The 21,776-nt window shown below is 45.2% G+C and overlaps 1 protein-coding gene across 6 annotated transcripts in view; it reads right to left on the minus strand.

Annotated features, from left to right (window-relative positions):
- LOC136749780 (septin-9) overlaps positions 1-21,776 on the minus strand; it is a 79,457-nt gene that overhangs the window by 38,088 nt on the left and 19,593 nt on the right. For 4 of the 6 annotated variants that reach the window (XM_066704315.1, XM_066704314.1, XM_066704318.1 and 1 more), the window contains one exon: positions 2,722-3,423. In XM_066704315.1, the coding sequence (XP_066560412.1) occupies positions 2,722-3,423 (702 nt within the window). Of the gene's footprint in view, positions 1-2,721; positions 3,424-12,539; positions 12,839-21,776 lie in introns of those variants that run through there. The other 2 variants (XM_066704317.1, XM_066704316.1) reach the window with 2 other exon arrangements.

The following is a 21,776-nucleotide window of genomic DNA, read 5'->3' on the forward strand; positions in this document are numbered from 1 at the left end:
TTAGCCTTGAGCGTCTCACAAGTAAAACGTTTTGAGTTCATGGAGAAAGACAAAGAAGCTCCAGTCCCTTGGAAAATGGGAAGGTGCAACCCTCAGCACACTTACTGACACATTAGCTCATAGTTGGCTCTTAACTTTACTCCTTTTCTTTTCTGTCTTCTGTCTTTTTGTTTTTTCAAGTTTACAAGAATCCATTTGGCCCAAATTTTCTCTTCCCCCACTCAAATCGAGAATTTGAAAGGGTGGTTTCTATCTCTACACAGTTTAGGGGGAACCAGTAATCGAACCCAAATGTGTCAGACGCTGTTTCAAACATCTTGAAAATGTTTCCCTGCAGACTGGATTTTTCTCCTCTTGTCTCATTCTCAGGAATAGGAAAAAATGACCGGCTACGCAGCGCAGCAACAATGGTGTCGAGTTGTGGTTCTGCAGCGAAGGAAGGCAGCTGCAATGCGGAATTTACATAATCACAGGGATTGTTTTAGTTTAGTTTTTTGTTTTGTATTTCAGTCTGTATTTTGACATCTTCTCCCCTCTGCTGTTCAAGGGTTCAATTAGCAAGTCGAATCAGATATTTTAATTTGATGCATTGCTCTCTCGACACTTATATAAATCGTGGAAGATTCAATTTCCAAGGATTTAGAGAATAATCTGCACAATAAATCGCCACATGTGTCAGTAAACCGTGAAACGTGTAACGGACACATGGCATCAATGAATTGGTCAATAAAGAACTCTCGGCGAGGTGACAAAAGCTGGTTGAAGTGATCCAAGAAGTCCATTTTCACCTCACAATTAGTGTAACCGAAAAGAGCTATAAAGTGTCTATTATTAGACCGAGTCGATGTAAAACTCAGAGCTGACATGTCACAGCTGGGCCTGGTTTAGACCATTACAGAGTGGTGTGAACACGCTACATTACCTGTGATGTATTGAATTTTCCTTCTCCAAGGACTGAGAAGTTGCTAGTACAAATGTGGCAGGGTTAATTGTCATCTGATATTTGAGTGTAAAAATAACGATTTAGCATTTTGCCTGCCCTGAAAATACTTATGTTTTCATTTTTTTAAGCTTGGTTGTACATGTAAGCCTTCCTTCTGTTTAGTCCTCGAGGCACCGTATTGGTTTTTACTGCGGAAAGGAGAACAAAAATCTGCTTCAAGTTACGGGGAATGTGACTGCGCCATGGATTGAGAACGGCCTCCTGAGGGAAAGTTCTGCTCAGGCCCGGTGCACAGCATCCTATAGAGACATCAGAGGGGGGGGTCCCAGCCAAGGACCTGACATGATATTAATTATCCCTGCCTCCCTGAGCCAAAAGACTCCGGCCCGAGCCAAGGCTGCCGTGCTGTTTAATGAGATTTCCAGGAAAAGTTACAAACCAGACGCCGTGCTGCAGCCCTGCAGCTTCGATGGCAGATCCTCCATATAGCAATGCAGCCCACCGGTTATTTCCGTTTCACTTTTTTAACGTTTACCCAGATGGGACTTTGTTTCGTGCATTTTTTGCAAAAATAGCTTGACTCATGGGTTTCTTGGGTTTCTTATTGCTGAAATTAGGATTCCTGGGAAGAAAATAGGGCGGATCACATTGGAAGAGACTATTATGGTGAAGGCACAGCCAGTGGTGAGAGTATATGTTATGAGTCATACTTCACCAACATGGCACATTCTGCCTAAATAGTTTAAAAGCCCATTAAAAGTTACAAACATGTCAGTTGTGCCTCAAAAACACTACATACATGTACAATGGTCTATGTATTGTAGGTACGCAGGGGTTTGCACTGACAAACCCTTTGTGTATCATAGAAAATCTGACCTTCAGGATAAGACTTCAGCACCTAACTGGAAGTACAATTTGCTGGAATGAGCAATGAAAATGCATTGAAGACCAGATGTCTTTGCTAGGTTGTATTTTAGATATTTTTAAAGGGTGCCTGCTTGGCCTGTGAGTAAAAGACAGTGTGTTACAAGGTGAAAGGTCAGCTGGTCTGAACAAAATGATCAACTATTGGTAGAGTCCATCGATTGCTGCAGCTGCAACAGAGAATAAATGTCTGATCTTTGAGTAGGTTGTCTCAAAGCATCTTAACCGCCAAAATGGACGGACTGTCAGAGTCTGTTTTTTCCTGACAGTGTGTGTTTTGTGGGCTCTCATTACTGTGACCTTTGCTGAATGTCATATGATCTCTCTCACTCGCTTGAAGCCTGTGCTCATGGGAGTTTCTTCACGAGGGGAAACCGTTGTGGCCTGTCACTGCAACTTCTAAAAACTCAACTTCATGCTCAGTAAGAGAAATGTCAGAAAGATCGAAAGCCTGACATGCCATGCAGTTCAAACCGTAATCTGATGGACAACCATCGTTTAGCTTCGGCGTACAGAAATAGCCCCAGGTAATACCGACTTCACTGTGAAAACCGAGAATATCTGGTTTACCACAATCAGTCAGTCCACAACCAGTCATGAGCTCAACCACCTACTCACTGACGTGGGACTCGCAACACATAATAACACCCTGCACACGGAAGAATCTGGGCAGTGAAGACAAATACAAACACCTGACCTCACGCAGAGCTGTACTTCTTTGACAAATTAGTCAATGCTGTTGAGCTGATCGCAATCAGACGAACACAAGGAATGCTGCAAAGTGCTCAGGCGGTGGAGATGTCTAAGTGGGGGTATCAGCCAGGGAGAGGAGGCTACACCACCTCTGTACTCACCGTCAGGGCTCCTGATGTAGACCTCGGTGACAGCGGGCTGTGTCTTGGGCTCCGAGTGGGAGGCCGGGGCACTGGCAGGCGCTGAGAAGTTGTTTTCAGACGCCCTAGTCGGAGCCACTGTCTCGGGGGGCTTGCTGAGCGGAGCCTCACTGCGTTTTGGTGGAGTTTCCACAGACGTGGTGTGACTGGGCAGCTCGGCCTTCCTCTGGGGAGGGTCAGGGATCCTGGAGGAAGAGGAGGAGGAGGAGGCGGAGGAGGAGGTGGAAGGCGTTTCGACCTTCCTGAGAGGTGGGGGCTCGTGCACCTTGCCGAGGTTGAGTTCTGCCCGTCTGTGCGCCAGCTCCGGTGGCTTGTGCCCCACGACCTCAGGTCTCTTCAGCCCGAACCGTGAGATGCCAGGACTGGGGGAGCTGTCCACCTGCTTGGAGGAGATGTCGATGGAGATCTCCGTCCTCCGGGACACAGGTTCGGGAGCGCGCGGGCCGGGCAGCTCCACGCGCCGCAGGCTGGTCTTGGGGGAGCGTTGGTTGGACAGTTCCGAGCCCTTCTGGGAGAAGTCCGAGTTGCGGGCGCCCAGCTCCTGGAAGCGCTGGGTAGAGGAAGACACAGCCGACCGGAGGTGAGGGTTAGGCGTCCTTCTAGGAGGGACCGAGGGGTGCGTGGATGTGTCTCCCTCCTCTACCTCGAATGATCTCTTTAAAGCTGGAAAGAATAAAAAACAGGTATATAATTATAACACTTTCTGAGTGTGGAAATAAATATGTCCGCATCTTAACCCAGGCAATGAACTCCTGTCTGAGCCATTTATATCAAATGTAACAATGTAACAATAGATCGACAATCCTTTCCACCTTTCTAAGTGGTCAGAGTCGTATCCCTCTAATGAGTCATATGACTTACCCAGATTAATAATTAAAAATACGAGGCACAAACCAACGTCACAAAAATAAATTAAACACTTTCCTTACCAAAGTCCCAACTTACTGCTGAACAGATAGTTGTGTCCAACCAGATAGTCACATGCATTCAGAAGCTTACACAAATTGTACACAAATGTGAATATATGGAGACAGAGACGTTTACAGTCTTTTTGAGCCGTTCTCAGTGGCGAGAGTGTTTACGTTTCATGCTTTTATGCAGGGAAACCCAGCAGGAAGAACACGGGGGAGAGGAATGAAACCATACATCATATTCACAGAACTTAGCCACTGTTATGACATGGGAGCACCAGATTCTCAAAACAGGAATAATCAATCACAATAAACCTTCAAAACAGGAATAACAACCACATTAACCTGTATGTGTTCTAATTGGGGGCAGGGGGGACCTAGTTATTTCTAGTTATTAGTTATTTCTCTAACGTGCATTCAAAAGCAATTACTTCACTCAGTCCCAGTTATCTCATCCTGCTGAAAAATGAACCTCAGGTGTCAAATGTCTTCTCTGCACGTCTTTGGCAGAAGCTTTACCCAAAGCCAACTCCAGACCCAGAGTTCTGTTCACACTGCCATCATCTATTCCCTCATTCCCATCCCAAAGTCACAAGCACTAGGCCAGAGCTTAGAAGCAGATCTTACTTTAGTAAAATATACCGGTATACTAGGAAGGTCAAGCCCAGTCCCCCATAAAATCAACTGCAATGTGTCTCATCAGCCATACATGTCTTGGCATGCAATCCCATTCTGTGTCTTGTAAACCTATCAGACGCATGTTCAACCCTGGAACAACATGAGATGAGACCCAGCGATCAATTAAGCGGCCGTGCGATGTCGAACTCCATCGCTGGCAACAACAACACAAATAAAGAAAACAACATGGAACCAAAATATACGTATTTAAGCATTACAAGCAAAACACTTACTCGTTTGGTCGCTGCCTTTGAAAAGGAAATCCTTTTCCGAGAACAGAACTATAGAAACTGTAAGGCTGGATCCAGATTTTTCATGTTGATGTGGAGCAAAACCTGGACAGGGGCCAGTTTACATCATATCCACAAGATGCTGAGCTGATTCCTGGCGCGGTCCAGCATCAGGATCACATCCACAGAGCGCTGCCAACACGAGTGACTCTCCAGCAGGACTGTGAGGGGCTCCCAGCCCGACCCGCTCTCATCACCGCCCGTCCCCATGCTTCATTCGCTGAGGTGCCTATGACAGCCAGGGGATCGCTCGTGCTCCCTAGGTGAACTGCGTAACACGACACTGCAGAGAAGTCAGAGCCAAAGCCCTCCGAATCCATCAACGCCTCGGACAACACTCGGGCTTAATCCTCTTCCTTTATCTGTTATTTGTTGCCATAAGCTGCTTATAAAAGTTTTTATTTTATAAGCAATATTGAATACTTGGCTCTGGCAAATTTTTCTCATGCCAATTAAAGGAGCCAAGAGCAAGATGTATGGCAGGGCTTGCTGACGGAGGGTGATTTAAATGACAGGGAATCTGAAGGGATCAACAATGCTGTGTAGTATCAGAGAACAGCTAATCCATAGCTCTCTCACCGTCTCACAGTCTCACAGACGTTTATTCCCCCCAGGAAATTAAATCATGCACTTTTCTTAATTAGGAGACTACTTACTGCTGGAAAGATTATTGTGTCTGCCCCGCAGTCACATGCCTGCAGAATAAGTTTACTCAATATGTATGCAAATGCGTATACATGTAGACAGCGGTTATGGTCTTGTTGAGCTCTTCTCAGTGGAGAGAGAGTTTACGCTACATGCTTTAGTAACCAAACCACTTCACAGCTTTTTTTTCCCAGTTGAAAAGGTAACAGCCTACATTACAGCTTCCTCAGTGGGATTATGCGTTTTGTAAATTGGGAGTTACCCAAGACGTTTGCCTTTACGCATCAAATATGCATTTTCTCTGTCTTCAATTATTTCCACATCTTTGGCACTTGCACAAGATGCAACAACTGTGGCGCTACTATACAACATCAATCCTGAAAGGACGCCGCTGCCAAAAACAGTCACATCAAAAACTGTATGAATGTGCATTCCTTTTTTTTAACGATATATAAAACTGGAACTTTCTACACGTCCATAAAATATGTGGGTTAATCTCTTGGGAAAAAATCTACTTAAGACTTTTTAAGTTCAACTGCCTGCCAATGAAGCAATGTCTACTGTTTGTTTTATTGGAGGCTACAAAACAAGAATTAACAGCTGACACTCTTTTGTAATGTTTTCTAGCTTTCAAAAATATTCACAGACTTTAATGCTGTGAGGCACACAGAGGTGAAAACAATCATAAAACTGTGCGTTCCCCTTCCCTGAACAGCGGGCACGGACATCCATTCCCAGACAGCGGGGATGAGAGATTTAAATACCAAGCTGTCCACCTTTCAGCACATATTTCAGACGCAGAGCGAAGACAATGGCGCACTTTATTTCAGCACCCGTGCAACAGTGGCCGACGTGCCTGCCAGCGGAGCATGCGCGACCGGGTTATTGTTATGACTAAGGATCGGGTTTCGACAGAATCGTGGCTCTCAACAGGACCTGTCACAACCCCACGGGCTCTCCGCACACCTTTTTATGACTGAGGGAAAAGAGGGGGGAAGTGAAGAGCTGGGTCAGAGATTGTGTTAGACCCTCTTGGGCACACATCCATTTTAACGTACGTGTATGTCTTCTTACCGGAACGTTTACTATCTTTCAATACCATTATAACCGTTCATCCTGGTGACAGTTCACATTGACAGTGGACTCCTTGCTCTTGTCAGCTCACGACATTTTCTTCTGAGGTCTAGAAAGTCCTTCATTAAAACATGGTGGGGAATTCCTTGAAAGAAATGCTAACGAATAGGATGGATTCTTGGGATCAATTGGGATCAACCAGGATGATGCAACGAATAATCTTCTCTGCTTGTACATATTATCTCACCTGGGAACAGTGCTCAGTGTGTGTTAAAATACAGCTGATGTACTTATTTCAGAAGAAAATATATGTATATATTCAGACCGGATCATCCTATAGCGTTCAAAAGAGGGGCGTTGCTCCGTAAGTCCTTGGAAAAGTTTCAGAATTGAGCGGACCGCTCAGACAGGAACCCAAATCAATCCCAAGATAAGATTGACAGGGAAAATGGCACCAGGGCGGGGACAGACAACGGAAAAGAGGAGGATTTCAAAAGTCGAGCTGTTTGAACCTCGATCGGTGTGTCTGAAGTGAAATTAAATACGGGCCTGGAATAAAAGAGGGGCCTTGTGGCTTCAATGGAATTGTTTTGGGAGTTTCAAGAGTTTAGGATTTGCCAAGTTATACATCTGAATCCTATAATTGGTCTGCTGTTACCAGAGGTTATACAAGAGAAGGAGATAACGTGCTGAAGATAGCTGAGCAGTCTGCATCTTAGTGGTTTTTGTTGTTTTGTTTTTTGTTGGTTTTTTGGTTTTGTTGCTTGGTAACAAAACAGCCACTTTATGAGAACAGGGAGAACTGTCTGTTCAACCTGCTGTGGGGTGGCAAACAGCGAAATACTCAAAAATAGGAACTTAAAGGAATAGCAGCAAGTGAGGATCGCAAAGTTAACATAGTCAGAAAGACAACTGAAAGTTGTGTTACAGTATATAATTGTACTCGTAGTAGAGGCCAAGTGGTCGTGTTGTTATTTCTCATCGAAGGTAAAAAGGATCTGGAAAACTCCACAAGGGAGTTATTGAGTGAAACATTTTGACACAATCACGCCTGTTGAAATTTGGGGGGATTGTTTCTGATAGGAGGTTGTCTTTGTGCAGCCTCTGTTTGGTTGTGTTTTGCACAATGCGCCTGGCCCTTGACAAACGGCTCCTCTCCCTCCCTGCCCAATACACTTATCTGATGGTCACATGATGTCTGCAGTACAGGGGACATTTACATGTATTTATCTCATTGTTAAGGGCCTAAAGCAAGAGGTTGTTATTTACAGCAAAGATATCTGATTGATGCTCAAGACTGGACAATTCTCCTTTTATCACTGGAGATCTCTTTAGAAAATAGTAACACACTGCTCTGTAAAAATTTGAAACATAACAGGATGAGTTAGCTGAACTGGTGTCAATCCTGACTTGCCCGTACGGGTAAAGTGAGCAGCGATAGATTTCAAGGCCCTCTCAGCACTTCCTGTATTTTAATCTGGGCTGCCAGGGCCGCGGCAGTGAGAGGAAATAAGCGCTACAAAAGAAAAAGGAAAAAAAATGTATTCTGGGAAGAATGTGTGCTGTGTGCCAGTGTGTGGGGATATGTCTGCGCTGTCCTCCCAAAGCAGCAGGAAAATTCATTCACAAGTGATGGTGTAGTATTTATTTAACAAGTGTTCTACCGTCTTCCTCACAGGAACCACGGAAGACACGCGGTATCATGTTATGGTGTGTAATGCACAGAGCTTTTCAAGATCTTTCCCAAGGGATGCAACCTTGAGACAGAAGCCAGTTAAGTTAAAAACATTCTTACTAACTAGATTCGTTTATTGCTGGGGGTTTTTTTTCTTTGGTTTCATTACAATGATTTTTACTTTTTTTAATTCTCCAAATCAAAACAGAAGAAATTAAATCGAGATGACACCAACCCAACAGACGGTGTAGGATGGGATATAACAGGTGAGGGTGCGGAGATTGACAGAGGATGTGGAGAAGAGGAGAAGAAAGAAAGAGAAGACTATTGTAGAGCCCAGTAAACACTTGAGGAGACTGTGGGAGCAGCTGGGACCCTCCATCTCAAGAGATCTGGATGGCGTCCAGTGGGTCCTGCTGGAGCTACAGAAGGCCCTACAGAGAAGCTGGAGACAGAGGACAATGCCCAGCAAACAGCTGCACGGTCACAGACACACTGAGCCTCTTCACTGGACTGCCGACTGCCGCGCTTGTGCATGACAAGGCCTTCCCCAAAGAGCTCATCGCATTCAGACTGACTTTAAATGTAAATATTTCTCTCCCAAGACCGGCCTGCTAATCTAAACAACCAGTACTGATGCCTTTCATTGAGTTCTGTGCGTTCTGTTGAGGAGGACGCATAGCTACTGCCCGACACCACATGTTTCGCTGACATGAAATAACACAAACATGCCAACATGGACAATGTATTCTGCCCATCCCAATATGCTTGGGTCAGGTCTGTCCCTTCACCGAAACAGTGCGAGTTTGACAACCGATGTGTGCTAAATATTACTCAAGTCATGATTCAAAGCCGCAGAATAGCTGGAATACCTGACCACACCTCGGCCGAAGAGAAAAACAAAACCAATGGCTAGATCTCGGGGGGTCTTTTCCTGCAAATAGATTTGAGTTGCATCTGTTCTGCCAAACGCTGAAGTAACTGCTGAACAAGGCCCAACAAGACTGTATATCTTCAGTTGTAACGGGAAGAAAACCACAGCACAATAAAGGTTTGCAAAATTGAAATCTGCTCTGGCTACAGCCTTCTCTGCCCACTGCCAAGGAGTCTTGAGGGGGAAAAATAATCAAAGCGAAAAGGCAGGTGTTCAAAATCTGTTTGGCTGAAGGCCTGGCTGAACAGACCAGTTTCAATCCAGGCCGCATTAGTTAACATATACAGGCAGGTAACAGAGAACTAATGTATGTATTTCCAATGAGCCTTAAAATAGTAAACAATCACAGGAAACAATCATATGGAATGTAAATCCTGTGAACCCTGATACTTAATAAAACAAGATAAATCATGCAGAAAGGTAGTGTTGCTAAAATCAACTAAAATCAACTTCTGCGTGTTGACAGAGTATAACTTGGTCCACCACAAAATACATTGAAAGGCAGATATGGTTTCTAGTGCAGCTTTCGACTAACTGAAAATACAGCCACGAGTTTCCTATTCTCCCAGGGTCAGTTAAAAGCAAAATTCAGTTCCACTGGCATACTAGACCATTATGAATCCACATCCCAGTGTATGTTATTAGTTTTAAAGCAGTTGCAATCCAGTGTTTGAAAAACAGATCATGCCTTTTGGACTGCTACACTTCGGAGACAGAAAAGCGGAGAATGGAAAATGGATGTAATTTCCATTTCAGGTGATACTCCGTCTAATAATTTCCAGTTTTCTTGGTGGACTCTCGACCCCACGGCCCCCCAACTTTCCTCTCCTGTAGAAGGAGGGTAGCAGACCCAGTGTATTCCAGCTCACGCCTGTTGAGCAGCACAGGGAAGAGAGGAAAGAAAGGAAACGGGCTCCTTCCACGTGCAAAGGAATCGTCTGTCTCAGTGCTTGATAGGTAAGCCTGACAATTTCCCAAAATCATCAAGTGTGCCAGCTTTTCTGAGACTTCAGACCCCTGTGGGGGGCAGACAGACAACCAAGGACAGGAAACAGAGGCCTTTCCCACATGGCCACCCTGGTGATTCACAAAAGATCTGCTTTAGTCCTTAGTAGCCGACAGTTTGTAACATCTCAAAAACGCCATGGGAAGTCCGTCTCACTCTCTACACCATTCTGGTTACAAGATATATAAAGTGATAAGATTGAGAGTGCATGTTTACAGGCAAATTACATTGCAGTATTTGCTCTTTGTGTAACCACTGGCATCGTCTTCCTGGTGGGTTTACATCCCCAGTGACGTCCGAATGCCTATTGAATCACTGTCCATGCTAGCAGCGCTCTCAGACACAACCATGGCTCCAATCAAAAGCTAACTGCAGGCTGCCCTGGGCTATCTTTCTCCACTGAGAGGTATTCTTATTCTCCTTTGACTGTAGATCCTCAGCCATGAATGGGGAATAAGTTTAGGATATTGTGCTCTACAGGTCACTTAAATATGGCCACATGGAAAATGTTTGTTTCAGTAGCATCCTGAGATCAGAGCAAAGAGTCAACAAGCCAGTGAACACACACAGCTCAATGAATGCAACACACACTAGCTATTCAACTCTCCATGTGTGAGCTTGACTTGACTGGGTAACATGCCCAGCATGATTCTTTACACATGTATCTTCACATACGATGCATGCAGCTCAGAGCTTCTTCAGCACAGAGACACCACAGAAGACATCTGAAGAATATCGAACATTGTATGACAAATAAACAGTGTGAATCTTCCAAGGTATAACTGTAGCTCTGACCCTCCAATAAACCCTGCCTCTGACCTCGCACTGCTGGCCGCTTTCCCTGCTTCTCTGTGTAGTTTTCCATTGAGGATTTCTCTTTGGGTGCTGTACTGCAGCCAGACCTGCTACTCCTGTCACACAGGGGGTTAACTGAGAGAGGCCCGTTTCTCACATGGCTGTTTTAAGAGAGGCAAGCCACTCAAACGCACGTTCTGTCTACCCAGACATTTTCTACACCCGCAGAATTTGTGCTTTCCCTGGAATTTCCTCTTTCCAGCCCAAACGCCCTCATCTCCTCTGAAAGCTGCAGTGTCTGAGCCTCGGCTTCTCTCGGTCCTGAGCTGCACACTTTACAGACTTTTAAAGAAAAGTAAGACCTAAAATAAGAAGTAAGAGCTGACAGGAGAAGTGTGCTGGGACCCCTTGCCTCCAGGGATGCAATGACCGCATGCATACACACACTCCCAGGCACCAAAATGTCCATTCGCCTTCGTTGTGACCCACAGAATCCGGGTTGTGAAACAAATATTTTTTTTTGCTGCCATCAGACTACTGACAGAACTTGGGACAATCGTGGTGCTTCGGTTGATTTCATCATTATTTTATTCCCTGTAGCTCAGCTCGCGAACCTGTGACATTGCCAAATAATATACAGAAGTGTTTAATACTGATGTCGAAATTTTTAGGTATTTTCTCCCACACTTGTGGGTGATGGGAAGACCCACATCCCATCCTTAGCTGTGACAGGTTTTCCAGCTGTCTCCAGCTTAAACAATAAAATAAATAAAGTCTTACTGGAGGCTTGTCATTTTTATAGGCATTAGTCACCAAGGCGTTGATGCTTGACCCAAACACACTGTATTTCTGTTAAACATTGAAGGTCATTTTTTTACATGAACCCTTACAAATAGAAACAGGGAAAAAAAAAAACTGTTTAATCCTAAGCACAAAAACAATGTTGCTTATATTAACACATAGTTCATATGTGTTACATATGTGTAATATTGCCATCACATCGAATTATCCACCCTTATTAACGGATTCAGAGATAACATACTATATAAAACACTGAGCATAAAAGGGATGTGACTGATTTGACTGAGCAGTTCCAGTTCAAGGCATGTTAAGAAAAACAGTAAACACTTCAAGCCATTGTATGTTTGTTTGTTTGTTTTCAATGTGAAGGTGTCTCTCAGGTCTTTTCAAGCTGCAGAGTGAAGAGAATGAACAGCCAGGGATGGTGTGGGGGGCATATAAAGCCTTGCCAAGACTACAAGGATGACAGAGGAAAACAAAGTCAACTAACTGAGATGCAAAAGGAAATAACAAGAGGACCAATAGCTGCCTGCAACTTAGTCAGCAAGCCCTGCTCTCTGACAGACTCTTTATCTGAACCGAGATTTCCTGCTCTGAACTTCTGTCCAAATCGTCCACCTCCATGCATGACCTCAAAACATCTCGGATCTCTGCAAAACCACCCGTCCAGTAAAACAATTACCTAACAAACCAGACACTGAGAGAGAGAAAGAAAGAAGGAAGAAAAAGAAAGGCTATTCATTTAGAAGGGAATTCGGTTAATTCTTTAATTAGAAAATATTTTAACAATACAGATACAAAAACGTATTAAACTCATTGAAATACACACTCTCTCTCCTGCCCCTTTCGCCTCATTTAAACCCTTGTTTACAGTCTGGTGCCTCTATCTCACTCACACTGCAGGAGAGAGGTTTTAAAAAGGGACACAAACAGAGATAGACAGTAAACCAGCACAAAGTAAAAGACTGACCTTCAAAGTCTGATATAATTCCTTCCAGGTGGGCATTAACAGTGGAATCGGACATCTTTTGTGTTAATGGATATGTAATGAAATCCCTTCCCAATCAAGGTAAAGTTTCAGACGAGCTCTCCGGGTTTTAAACAAATCCCAAATTAGGAGTGAATGCAAAAAAAAAAAAAGAGGAAGGAGGGGAAAAAAGGAAAAAAAGAAAAGCACGTAGCGGTCTGAAGTTCCAAGCCCACAACAGTTTCTTAAAGGACCAACTGGTTTAAGCGCTTCCTCTCCTACGTTTCACATCGCAGCCTCTCAGAGTTCAGAGTGAGACCGAGATGACAACCCCCCTCCTCTCTCTCTCTCTCTCTCTCTCTCTCTCTCTCTCTCTCTCTCTCCTGCACTCTCTCTCTCTCCCCCTTACACACACACACGCACACACTCACTCACTCCCTCCCTCTTTCCCTGTCTCAGGGCAGAAGCAGTCCCAATTCTGAAACTCTCAGACAGTAACACACCCACCTTCCCCACAAACACCCACCTTCCCCACACACACACACACACACACACACACACGCATGCACACCTTCTCCACACACACACACACACGCACACGCACGCACACCTTCTCCACACACACACACACACACACACACACACACACACACACGCACACGCACGCACACCTTCTCCACACACACACACACACACACACACACACACACACACGCACACACACGCACACGCACGCACACCTTCTCCACACACACACACACACACACACACACACACACGCACACCTTCTCCACACACACACACGCACACACACGCACACGCACGCACACCTTCTCCACACACACACACACACGCACACCTTCTCCACACACACACACACACACACACGCACACCTTCTCCACACACACGCACGCACACCTTCTCCACACACACACACGCACACACACACGCACACGCACGCACACCTTCTCCACACACACACACACACACACACGCACACCTTCTCCACACACACACACGCACGCCCACCTTCTCCACACACACACACATATACAAACAAATTGATACTGACAATGTACTGGCTAGCTAGAGAGTCATACTGGGGCGGTGTGTTGTGTTTTAAACTTAAAAAGTAACCAAAAAGTAAGCTCTCAGCGTATCTGAAGTGGTAAAGACAGGATGTGTGCACAGGGAGAGAGAGAGAGAGAGAGAGAGAGAGAGAGAGAGAGAGAGAGAGAGAGAGAGAGAGGGAGAGAGAGCAGGGGGGAATCTGTATTTATGGCATTTTAGTTAGGAATTGGTTTTCAATAAGAGTGAAAAGCAGAGGAATATAATACGTGTACTGTCAGAATATATCTTCCCTGGAGAACCAGTTCAAGTACATATTGTGTTTATCTGTGAGTGAATCACATGCAGTGTGTGGTACTCCCTGTTATTGTATTATGCCTGTTCGTTAAGAGGTTTGTGTAAACCTATCAATATCATACTAATTATGCCAGGATCACCGAATGATGGTATAGGATACAACTCAGTAGCACTCTGGTGAGCAAATTGAAACGATTTAAAAACATCTAAAGGATATATAAATGCCTGTTTTGGACACAATCAAGCACCAAAAGGAACCATGTGACCTGACCATGTGACCCCTAGCAGAGAGGCAACAACAGCGTACAGAAGAACTGTCTATGTTCAAATATCCATTGAATTGGGAATGTACATTTCCCTAAACGGTGGTATAATGACAATGGTGGTCTTTAATAATCTCAGTCAGACTGAGGAGCCAGTAACCTTCATGGTAGCGGACATCTGGGTGCCTGTCAGGAGCATTGTATTGGGTCCTTTAAATTGAAAACCAGTTTGCTGATCGACATGCAGAAAAAAGCAGTTTCAATTCCTGAAAGTAAACTGGTTTTATATATAAACCTATCAGAGCAGAGATCTTCAGCTCGCTAAAGGTGTGAATGAAACTTCCTATGGTGCTGCAGACAAATTAATTAGAATATCCTGCTCAGAATCGACATTATTATAAAGAGTTGTTAACTTCAAAATGCACAATCCTGATCAGCCAAATAACGATTAGTCACCAATTTAACACTAAGGAAACATCCTGTACAAGATTTTTGTATGTGACTCCAAACGGAGGGGAGGAGGGAGTAAACAACATACTAAATCTTGAAAGCTGCTATCTGGGACTGAAATCATCAACAGCTTAAGGATCGAGAATCAAGAGAGAGAGAGGGAAAAAAAAATGTAACAGGTCCAACTAAGCAGATAATTATTTCAATTAGGGAATTGAGAGGTTGAGTGGAAGGGAAAACAAGAGTGAGTGCATCCCGGGAGGACTGGAGCCATGCCCCCCGCCCGACACTGTTCTTGGCAGGTCTTCACAGGGAAGTGCGGCCAGCTGTTGTGTTGTCGGGCCATGGGGTTGCTCACGCGTTTATTGTGTGAAGTGTCCTGCTTGTATACTCAAAATTATAACACCGCCGGCCAGGCCTCCGTCTGTAACCGACAGCTCAGAAGAGTGCAAAACTGGCGAGATCAAGGCCAGGGAACGACATCTTTGTTAAAGCCGAGCTGTACGTCAGTGCAAGCAATCATTAGCAAATTATGCCTTATAACCATAGCAGACTGTGGTATGTGGTGAAGGACGAATAAAACATACCCTCCGATCACGTGTCGGGCTATTTTAAACACAAATTTGTCAGAGAAGGAACTGACTTCAGCATTCAGTGCAAATGTATGTAGTTTCATGTGAAGCCAATAGTGTTTTAATACTTTAAAAGACTTCAGGTGGTGGTTTTGTGATCCGGCCCCCCGAAGAGACAGACAAACTCTCCCACAAGACCCCGCTTTGTCTGCTTCACAAGCAAGTTTCAGTACAGCTTTCTAAAATTAATTTCAGCAACTTTTCACAGTAGATAAACATAAAAAATATCAACTACATGCATCCTTGCCATCTGGGTCTGAGATTAGAAGGAAGTAAATCACGTCCACTTTTCAAAAACCCTTCCTTAAACCACAGCCCCGTATATGTGATTTATGGTATGAAGAGCTAATATCTGAATGCCACTAATTTCACTTCTTCTTTTGTTCCACTCTTCCCCACGCCTGAGAATCACTTCCGCCCCTTCTCTGAGCGACAGCACCCCCCCCGGCCCTAGTGATTCAGCATAACCAGCACACGATCAAACAATCATCAAAGGTAAAACAATGCACATTTTCAGAAAAAAAAAACAGGCCAGGGAACCAATGTTATAAAAACTTTCTCGACAGTACTGATGATTAAGGAAGTCCTCTTCTAATGAGCAAAGGATCATATTCACTGTTAGAGTCCATTACACAGTCAGGTAAGGCAGTAAGCGTGTCATGGTCACCCGCCCACAACGGCCCCTGCCTTCTCATCCTCAGCCAGACTTAACACCCCCCTTGAACCTAGTGTTCTCCTCCTGAGCAGTGTTTTTACAACTGACTCCATTCTCCTCTTGGGAAGACTGGTTTCCAATGTTATACTTTTTATTTTGTACTCTCTTTTCTCCCATGTTGTTCCTGTCTCCTCTCCTCGGCCTGTGACCCTTTGGCCTGTGAGCTGAAGATAAAGGTCTTCCTGTATGAAGAGGGATCCCCAGGGACCCGTGTGCCAGTGACTCACTCTCACATGAAAGCCACTCCCAGCATGCACTGTGCCGATCACAGCCTTCCACTGTGCTGTTTCAGCACAGAGGACACCGATATTAGCAGGATGAATGTAACATGCATATCTAGAGTCTAGATCTTGGCATGCCTGGCGTGCTTGGAAGTATCGTGAGGGTCCGTGTTATAACGGACTTATAACGGACCTATAACTTGTAATATTAGTCCTTTTACTCTCCTGTAAGATAGCACTTCACAACATTTTACCTTGCTTCTTGCGTTACTAATACTTGTATTTTTGATGTCCCCCTTGCTCCCTTTCCCGCACCCCTTGACTGTGACCTAACATCTTGACAGCACTTAGCTTTTACTTTCCAGAATGTATGACCTCACTTACTGTACTTACCTGTGTACAATGGAAGTTGTAAAATGTATTATACTTTGAATTGCTTTGTATAATGTAAATTTGAATTTGTAACGTTTGATGCCTTGTACTTAACTGTATTCTTGCACTTTGTATTGCGCTTATGTTGTAAGTCACCCTGGATAAATAATATAAATAATAATAATAATAATAATAATAATAATAATTATAATAACAACACATGCTGTGAAATGTGACAGAGAGACAAAAAAGTGATACCTGTACAAAATGCCTCTTAACGCCCTGCCCTATTCGATACCTATTTCATTCCACTGTTGACATCCTATCAGCGTTTCACTGTCCGATGTTTCACACAGCTGTGGCAAGTCTCAACATGTGTGTGGCGGTATTTTTGCACTGTATTGTTCAGACACCAAGACACAAGCCATTATTCTGTGCAGCCACCAGGTGTCATCAAAGCATACGCAAAGAGATGCTGACATTTTCTGTCGACAGCTGTCTGTCTTGTTCAAGAAATAAATGACCGCAGAGAGAATCATGCAATGAACCCTGAATTCAGTAAGCACAGAAGCTCAAACTGCTCAGGTTCCCGGTGAATATCTTTAACTTCAGCTATTCTATCTTGCGATCATCAGCGGGTGTCAATTTCCCCATTAATGCGCCACCTCTAGTTTTCGAGTGAGTGTCAGGAATGTAACTGAGAACTGTTTGGGGCTCCCAACCCATGCAGGCCTCCAAACTGGAGTAGCGGACATCTGCCACCAGCACAGAGTGCCAGCCATGCTGGGAATAACAGGAAGCAGGGACATCAGCGGAGCCTCCTCAACACAAGGAGCTCCTCTCAGCAGCCCCGAGGTCCCTCAGAAGTGACCAAAGGCGCCGTGTCACGGGAGCAGCCCTTACTGAGCATGTGAGCATTCTTGAGCAGTAAACAAGCAGGGATCCGTGACCTTCTGCCATCCGTGTTGCGCCACTGGCTACTCTTTCAAAAAAAGAAACCGCAGATGTTTAAAGGGATAATTAGAAGCGCGTGTATGGTTCCTCATCTTGTTCCCCTTTGTCCTGGTCACAGTGCGGGTTTACAATTGCAGCTGCGCGACGGTAGGACATACTGTTAAAAGACATGAATGATACGCAGCCGTGATGAACAGCTTCAGTGGAGGGGGGAATGCATCGTGCCCTCACTACGGGCTGACCGCAGCCCCACACTGACCCAAATCTCAGGGAGGCTCTTCAGATTTAAAAATTGGCGGAGTGGCATCAGTATATTTTAATCAGCACAGAAACACAGACGCACAATGTGATTTAGGCTTTATTAAACTGAACCCTGTAGCAGGCAAACTGAACACAGTAGCCGAAAGACTGCTTTTACCGTCTGAAGAGGATATCACCTGACTGTGCCATATTGTTGTCCCATTCCAGAAGATTTTGAGATCACTTTTTGTTATGCAGTGGTATGGGACGTAAAACCACCACAATGAGTCTCACACAGATTCTAATAACTAAGGATCTTCAGTCCTACACATAAACCACTTCAGCTGCAAAGACACTTAATCTCTTCACCTCCTCTGGGTCCCGCTTCTCCCACTTCCCCCCTCCCTGGTATCACCGATAGTGCAGACACCAGGAATGTGAAATGTCTCTCAAAGGCAGCATCCAAAGGACCCGGCGCCAATGACTGCCCTTCCTTTAGATGAGAACCCGGCCTGGTGTCTGTACCCACGGGACGAGAGATTAATGTGACGGCATGGAGCGGAAACAGCTCTCGCTTCCACGGCCCCTCGCACAGCACAGTCTGCAGACGTCAAACCCTACAGCCTGCTGGGTAGGAAAACAGAGCTCATGACTGACACAGAGATGGAGAGAGAGAGAGAGAGAGAGAGAGAGAGAGAGAGAGAGAGAGAAAGAGAGAGAAAGAGGCAGTCTGGGGGGATCTTTACCGAGATGGAAAGTTGAGTTAACTTTTTATGGGGCAGCAGGGAAGCTCAGTGTGTGTGGAGACAGCCAGGTACTGACAGCTGTGTATCCTGCCATAATGTTGCACAGAATTGCATGTGACAGGAGAAGTCTCCTACGCTGGTTCTGCATGCCATTGCAAAAGCATCCGGGGGTCCTGCGAGCATCATCCATGTTCTGATACTGTTTCACACTCGCTCCCTTGGTCCTGCAGCGCACAGAGCTCTTATTGTGGTTGTTGGCAGTCGGCTCACAGGACTGACATCCAAAACATCCTTAAGGTACAGCAAGTATAGTAATAAACAACCACTACAATCTAGCTACAAGGCCACTACATGTGTGGCACTTGCAGGGAATGTAATTATATATGATGATACTATAACCACTGGGTTATGTGCTCTGTAACCCACGGCTTTGTAAAATAAGAAATTTAAAAACAAAACAGTCACCCTTTGTTGTACACAGTGTATATAATTCAGATATAACTCCATTAGCAGTGCTATCATTTTAACCTGGAGGTGCATAAAACACAGATATAATTTCTATGTATGTACACATTAATGCTGTACCATGTTATTGTACTACTACTGTGGGAACACCTCATTAGGAAAGGTATGTTAAACCACACTTCAAACCACTAAAAAACACTGCAAAGCATGAGAAAACAATGTGGGCACCGTGAGAAGGCCCTGCAAATTTGCCTTAGTTCACCTTCAGAAGGCATTGGCTGGTGCAACATGTGAACTTTGGCAGTCGGACTTAAACATCTCATATGTTCCCAGCGTTCGGGAATTCAAATGTCCGAATAGCAGCAGAGTCTGCCCTGACAGACCCCATCTCTGCGGTGGCCGCCAACACTACCAACACCCTCCTGCGGGCGCGCCCGGGTCTGAAGTGTCTCCCACAGAGCCAACACAGAAAGAGATGCCAGTCTTACGTTCCCCCGCGCTGACAGAGTCCTGAGCCAGTGCCACTGTGGGGCTGTGAACGATACAAAAACAACATCGCCGAGAAGAACGGCAGCTGAAGCCACCCCCTCGCCAGCGTTCACAGCTACCAGCCATGTGCAGCAGATGGCCAGCTTGCTCCTTGCCGCTTGCTGCGGAGGGGTTTATGGAACCCACTAACAACTGCTTCTTTACTATCCTTTGTTGCCTTTGGCTTAACAGAGGCTGAGTCTATTATACACACAGATGTGCTAAACCACTCCATGACACGGCTCTAGTTTATGCATGGGTTGTGCCCATCCCTAGCTGCACCTCGTGGGTACCATGTTCAAATCTGACCAAAGTAGGGTAACAAAGCACGTACAGAGAACACTGCACTATCGCTCTCTTCCCAAGTTTACAGGATCGTGCCGAATATTTCCAAGAGGGGCGGCCTCAAGTCCAGTGCCCCATGACGTCCTCCTCCTCAGAGCTCACTGCGCCTCGCCACAAACCCGTCTGCAGTTACACAAACTTAAAGGCACCACTTGAGATGGCAGACCCCACAAGCCCACGGTTATTTATTTATAGGACACAGCCATGCATTTTGGATTAGGGGCGCTCTCTGGGGGCTGGCTGCATAATCACTTTCCCAAACAGCATCTGGAGAAAGCTCCCAGAAATAGCAGAGCGAAGCTTCGCAGCGACCATGTTGGAAAGCTCCGCGTGGGTCCAAAAAAGCTCAGAACAAACAAAACTGAACTGAAAACATAAAATAAACAATAGACAGACACGGGCCTAGGGAAAAAAAACACAGAGCTGCTTTCTCATGTCATGTAAATGTTGGGCCAGGAAGATGCACCTGAGGGAAGGCTAATGAATGAAATACAATTCTTGGCACCGGCTCACAACATCTTGCCAATTACTCCCCCCCCCCACACACACACACACACAACCCCTCCCTCCAGTCAAACCTCACACACCGCTCTCCAGACGCCAGGCAGGACCTGACTTCAACCGCTCCCTTCGCACCTTTTAACACTCTGTTTACATGGCAACCGGATGAGAAACACATGGGAAACAGCTTGTACCTCCTGGAAAGAGAACGGCTGAGAGACACAATAAAACACCAGGTGGTGCCGTTACAACATTCCCCCCCATGCCATTGTGTGCCAGCTTTCTGTTTTCTGCCATGCTCAGGCCAAGGATCTGATCAGCACTGGGATAGCACAGGGATTTAATGGACATACTATGTGTTCATCCAGAGATTCCAGTCACTGGGTTTGTTTTTAATATATTTTAAAAATCATTACAAGCACATTATACTTTAGAAAAAAAATAGTTTCAAAGAGTCACTATATTAATAAATACCATTCAAAGCCTTTGAATCAGAAAGACTCTATCAAAAGTGCTTAAGCGTCACGCCTCTTCATTTCTTCCTCATAAAGACATCACGTGCCAGTCTTGTGGAGAGACTTCAACAGCACAGCCCCACCGTGCAACTGCTGGGGCAGGAAGGAAGCAGTGTGATGTTTGAGTGGTATCAGGGTGTGCGTACGGATCCACAGAGCAGCGCCATGCCATTCCCACGTGGCCCCCGGTTCCGCAGAGTCCTGGCAGCCGGGGGGATCTACCTGCTACTCCCTCGGACAAGAATAGTGGCAGCGAAACTAAGCTTTCCTTGCCAAAGGTGGGGCTATCAAGAACTCCGCACCCCAGTTTCCTGCAAAGTGAAAAAGCTGTTTCTGGAGGGCTTTCATCTGCTGAGAAATAATATTTTTAAAAATCAGTGTAGAACAAAATTATATATATATTAAAAATGGCTGCAATGCATGAGTCAAAGAGGAAATCCCCTAAATCACATAAATGGAAAATGGATAGCAACCTAATTTCTGACACCGCACCAGAATTTGAGAGTCTGAGAGCAGCTCTGCTGGGCCCCACACACATCACGCAGAAGTGCACTTAGGAGAGCTAATTCACTTGCTTCAGGCGGCATGCTGTATTTACAGCAGATGAAAAGTCGGTGTGATGTTTCTAGCACAGAGCGGATAAACGTGTCGGGCTTAGCAACGCAGGAAAACACTGATTTTGAGTTTTACATGGAACATAAGGTGAACTTTAATGGATCCTGTGAGTCACTGGAGAATCCCCTTCCCTGATCTCCTGCCAGGCCTTTTCCAGCAACAGATGTTTCATCTCTCCGTTCATTTCCATCTGAGCCACAGTGGCTTGTCATCACAACACGCTGCCCTGTTGCTTAGATGGACCGGTCACATATATACAACTACTGATTGGAAGGGAGGAGTTCTGGAGGACTTTCAGAACCAAATGGATTT

Source organism: Amia ocellicauda, chromosome 5 (assembly GCF_036373705.1).
Source record: "Amia ocellicauda isolate fAmiCal2 chromosome 5, fAmiCal2.hap1, whole genome shotgun sequence".
Classification (NCBI taxonomy): Eukaryota; Metazoa; Chordata; class Actinopteri; order Amiiformes; family Amiidae; genus Amia; species Amia ocellicauda.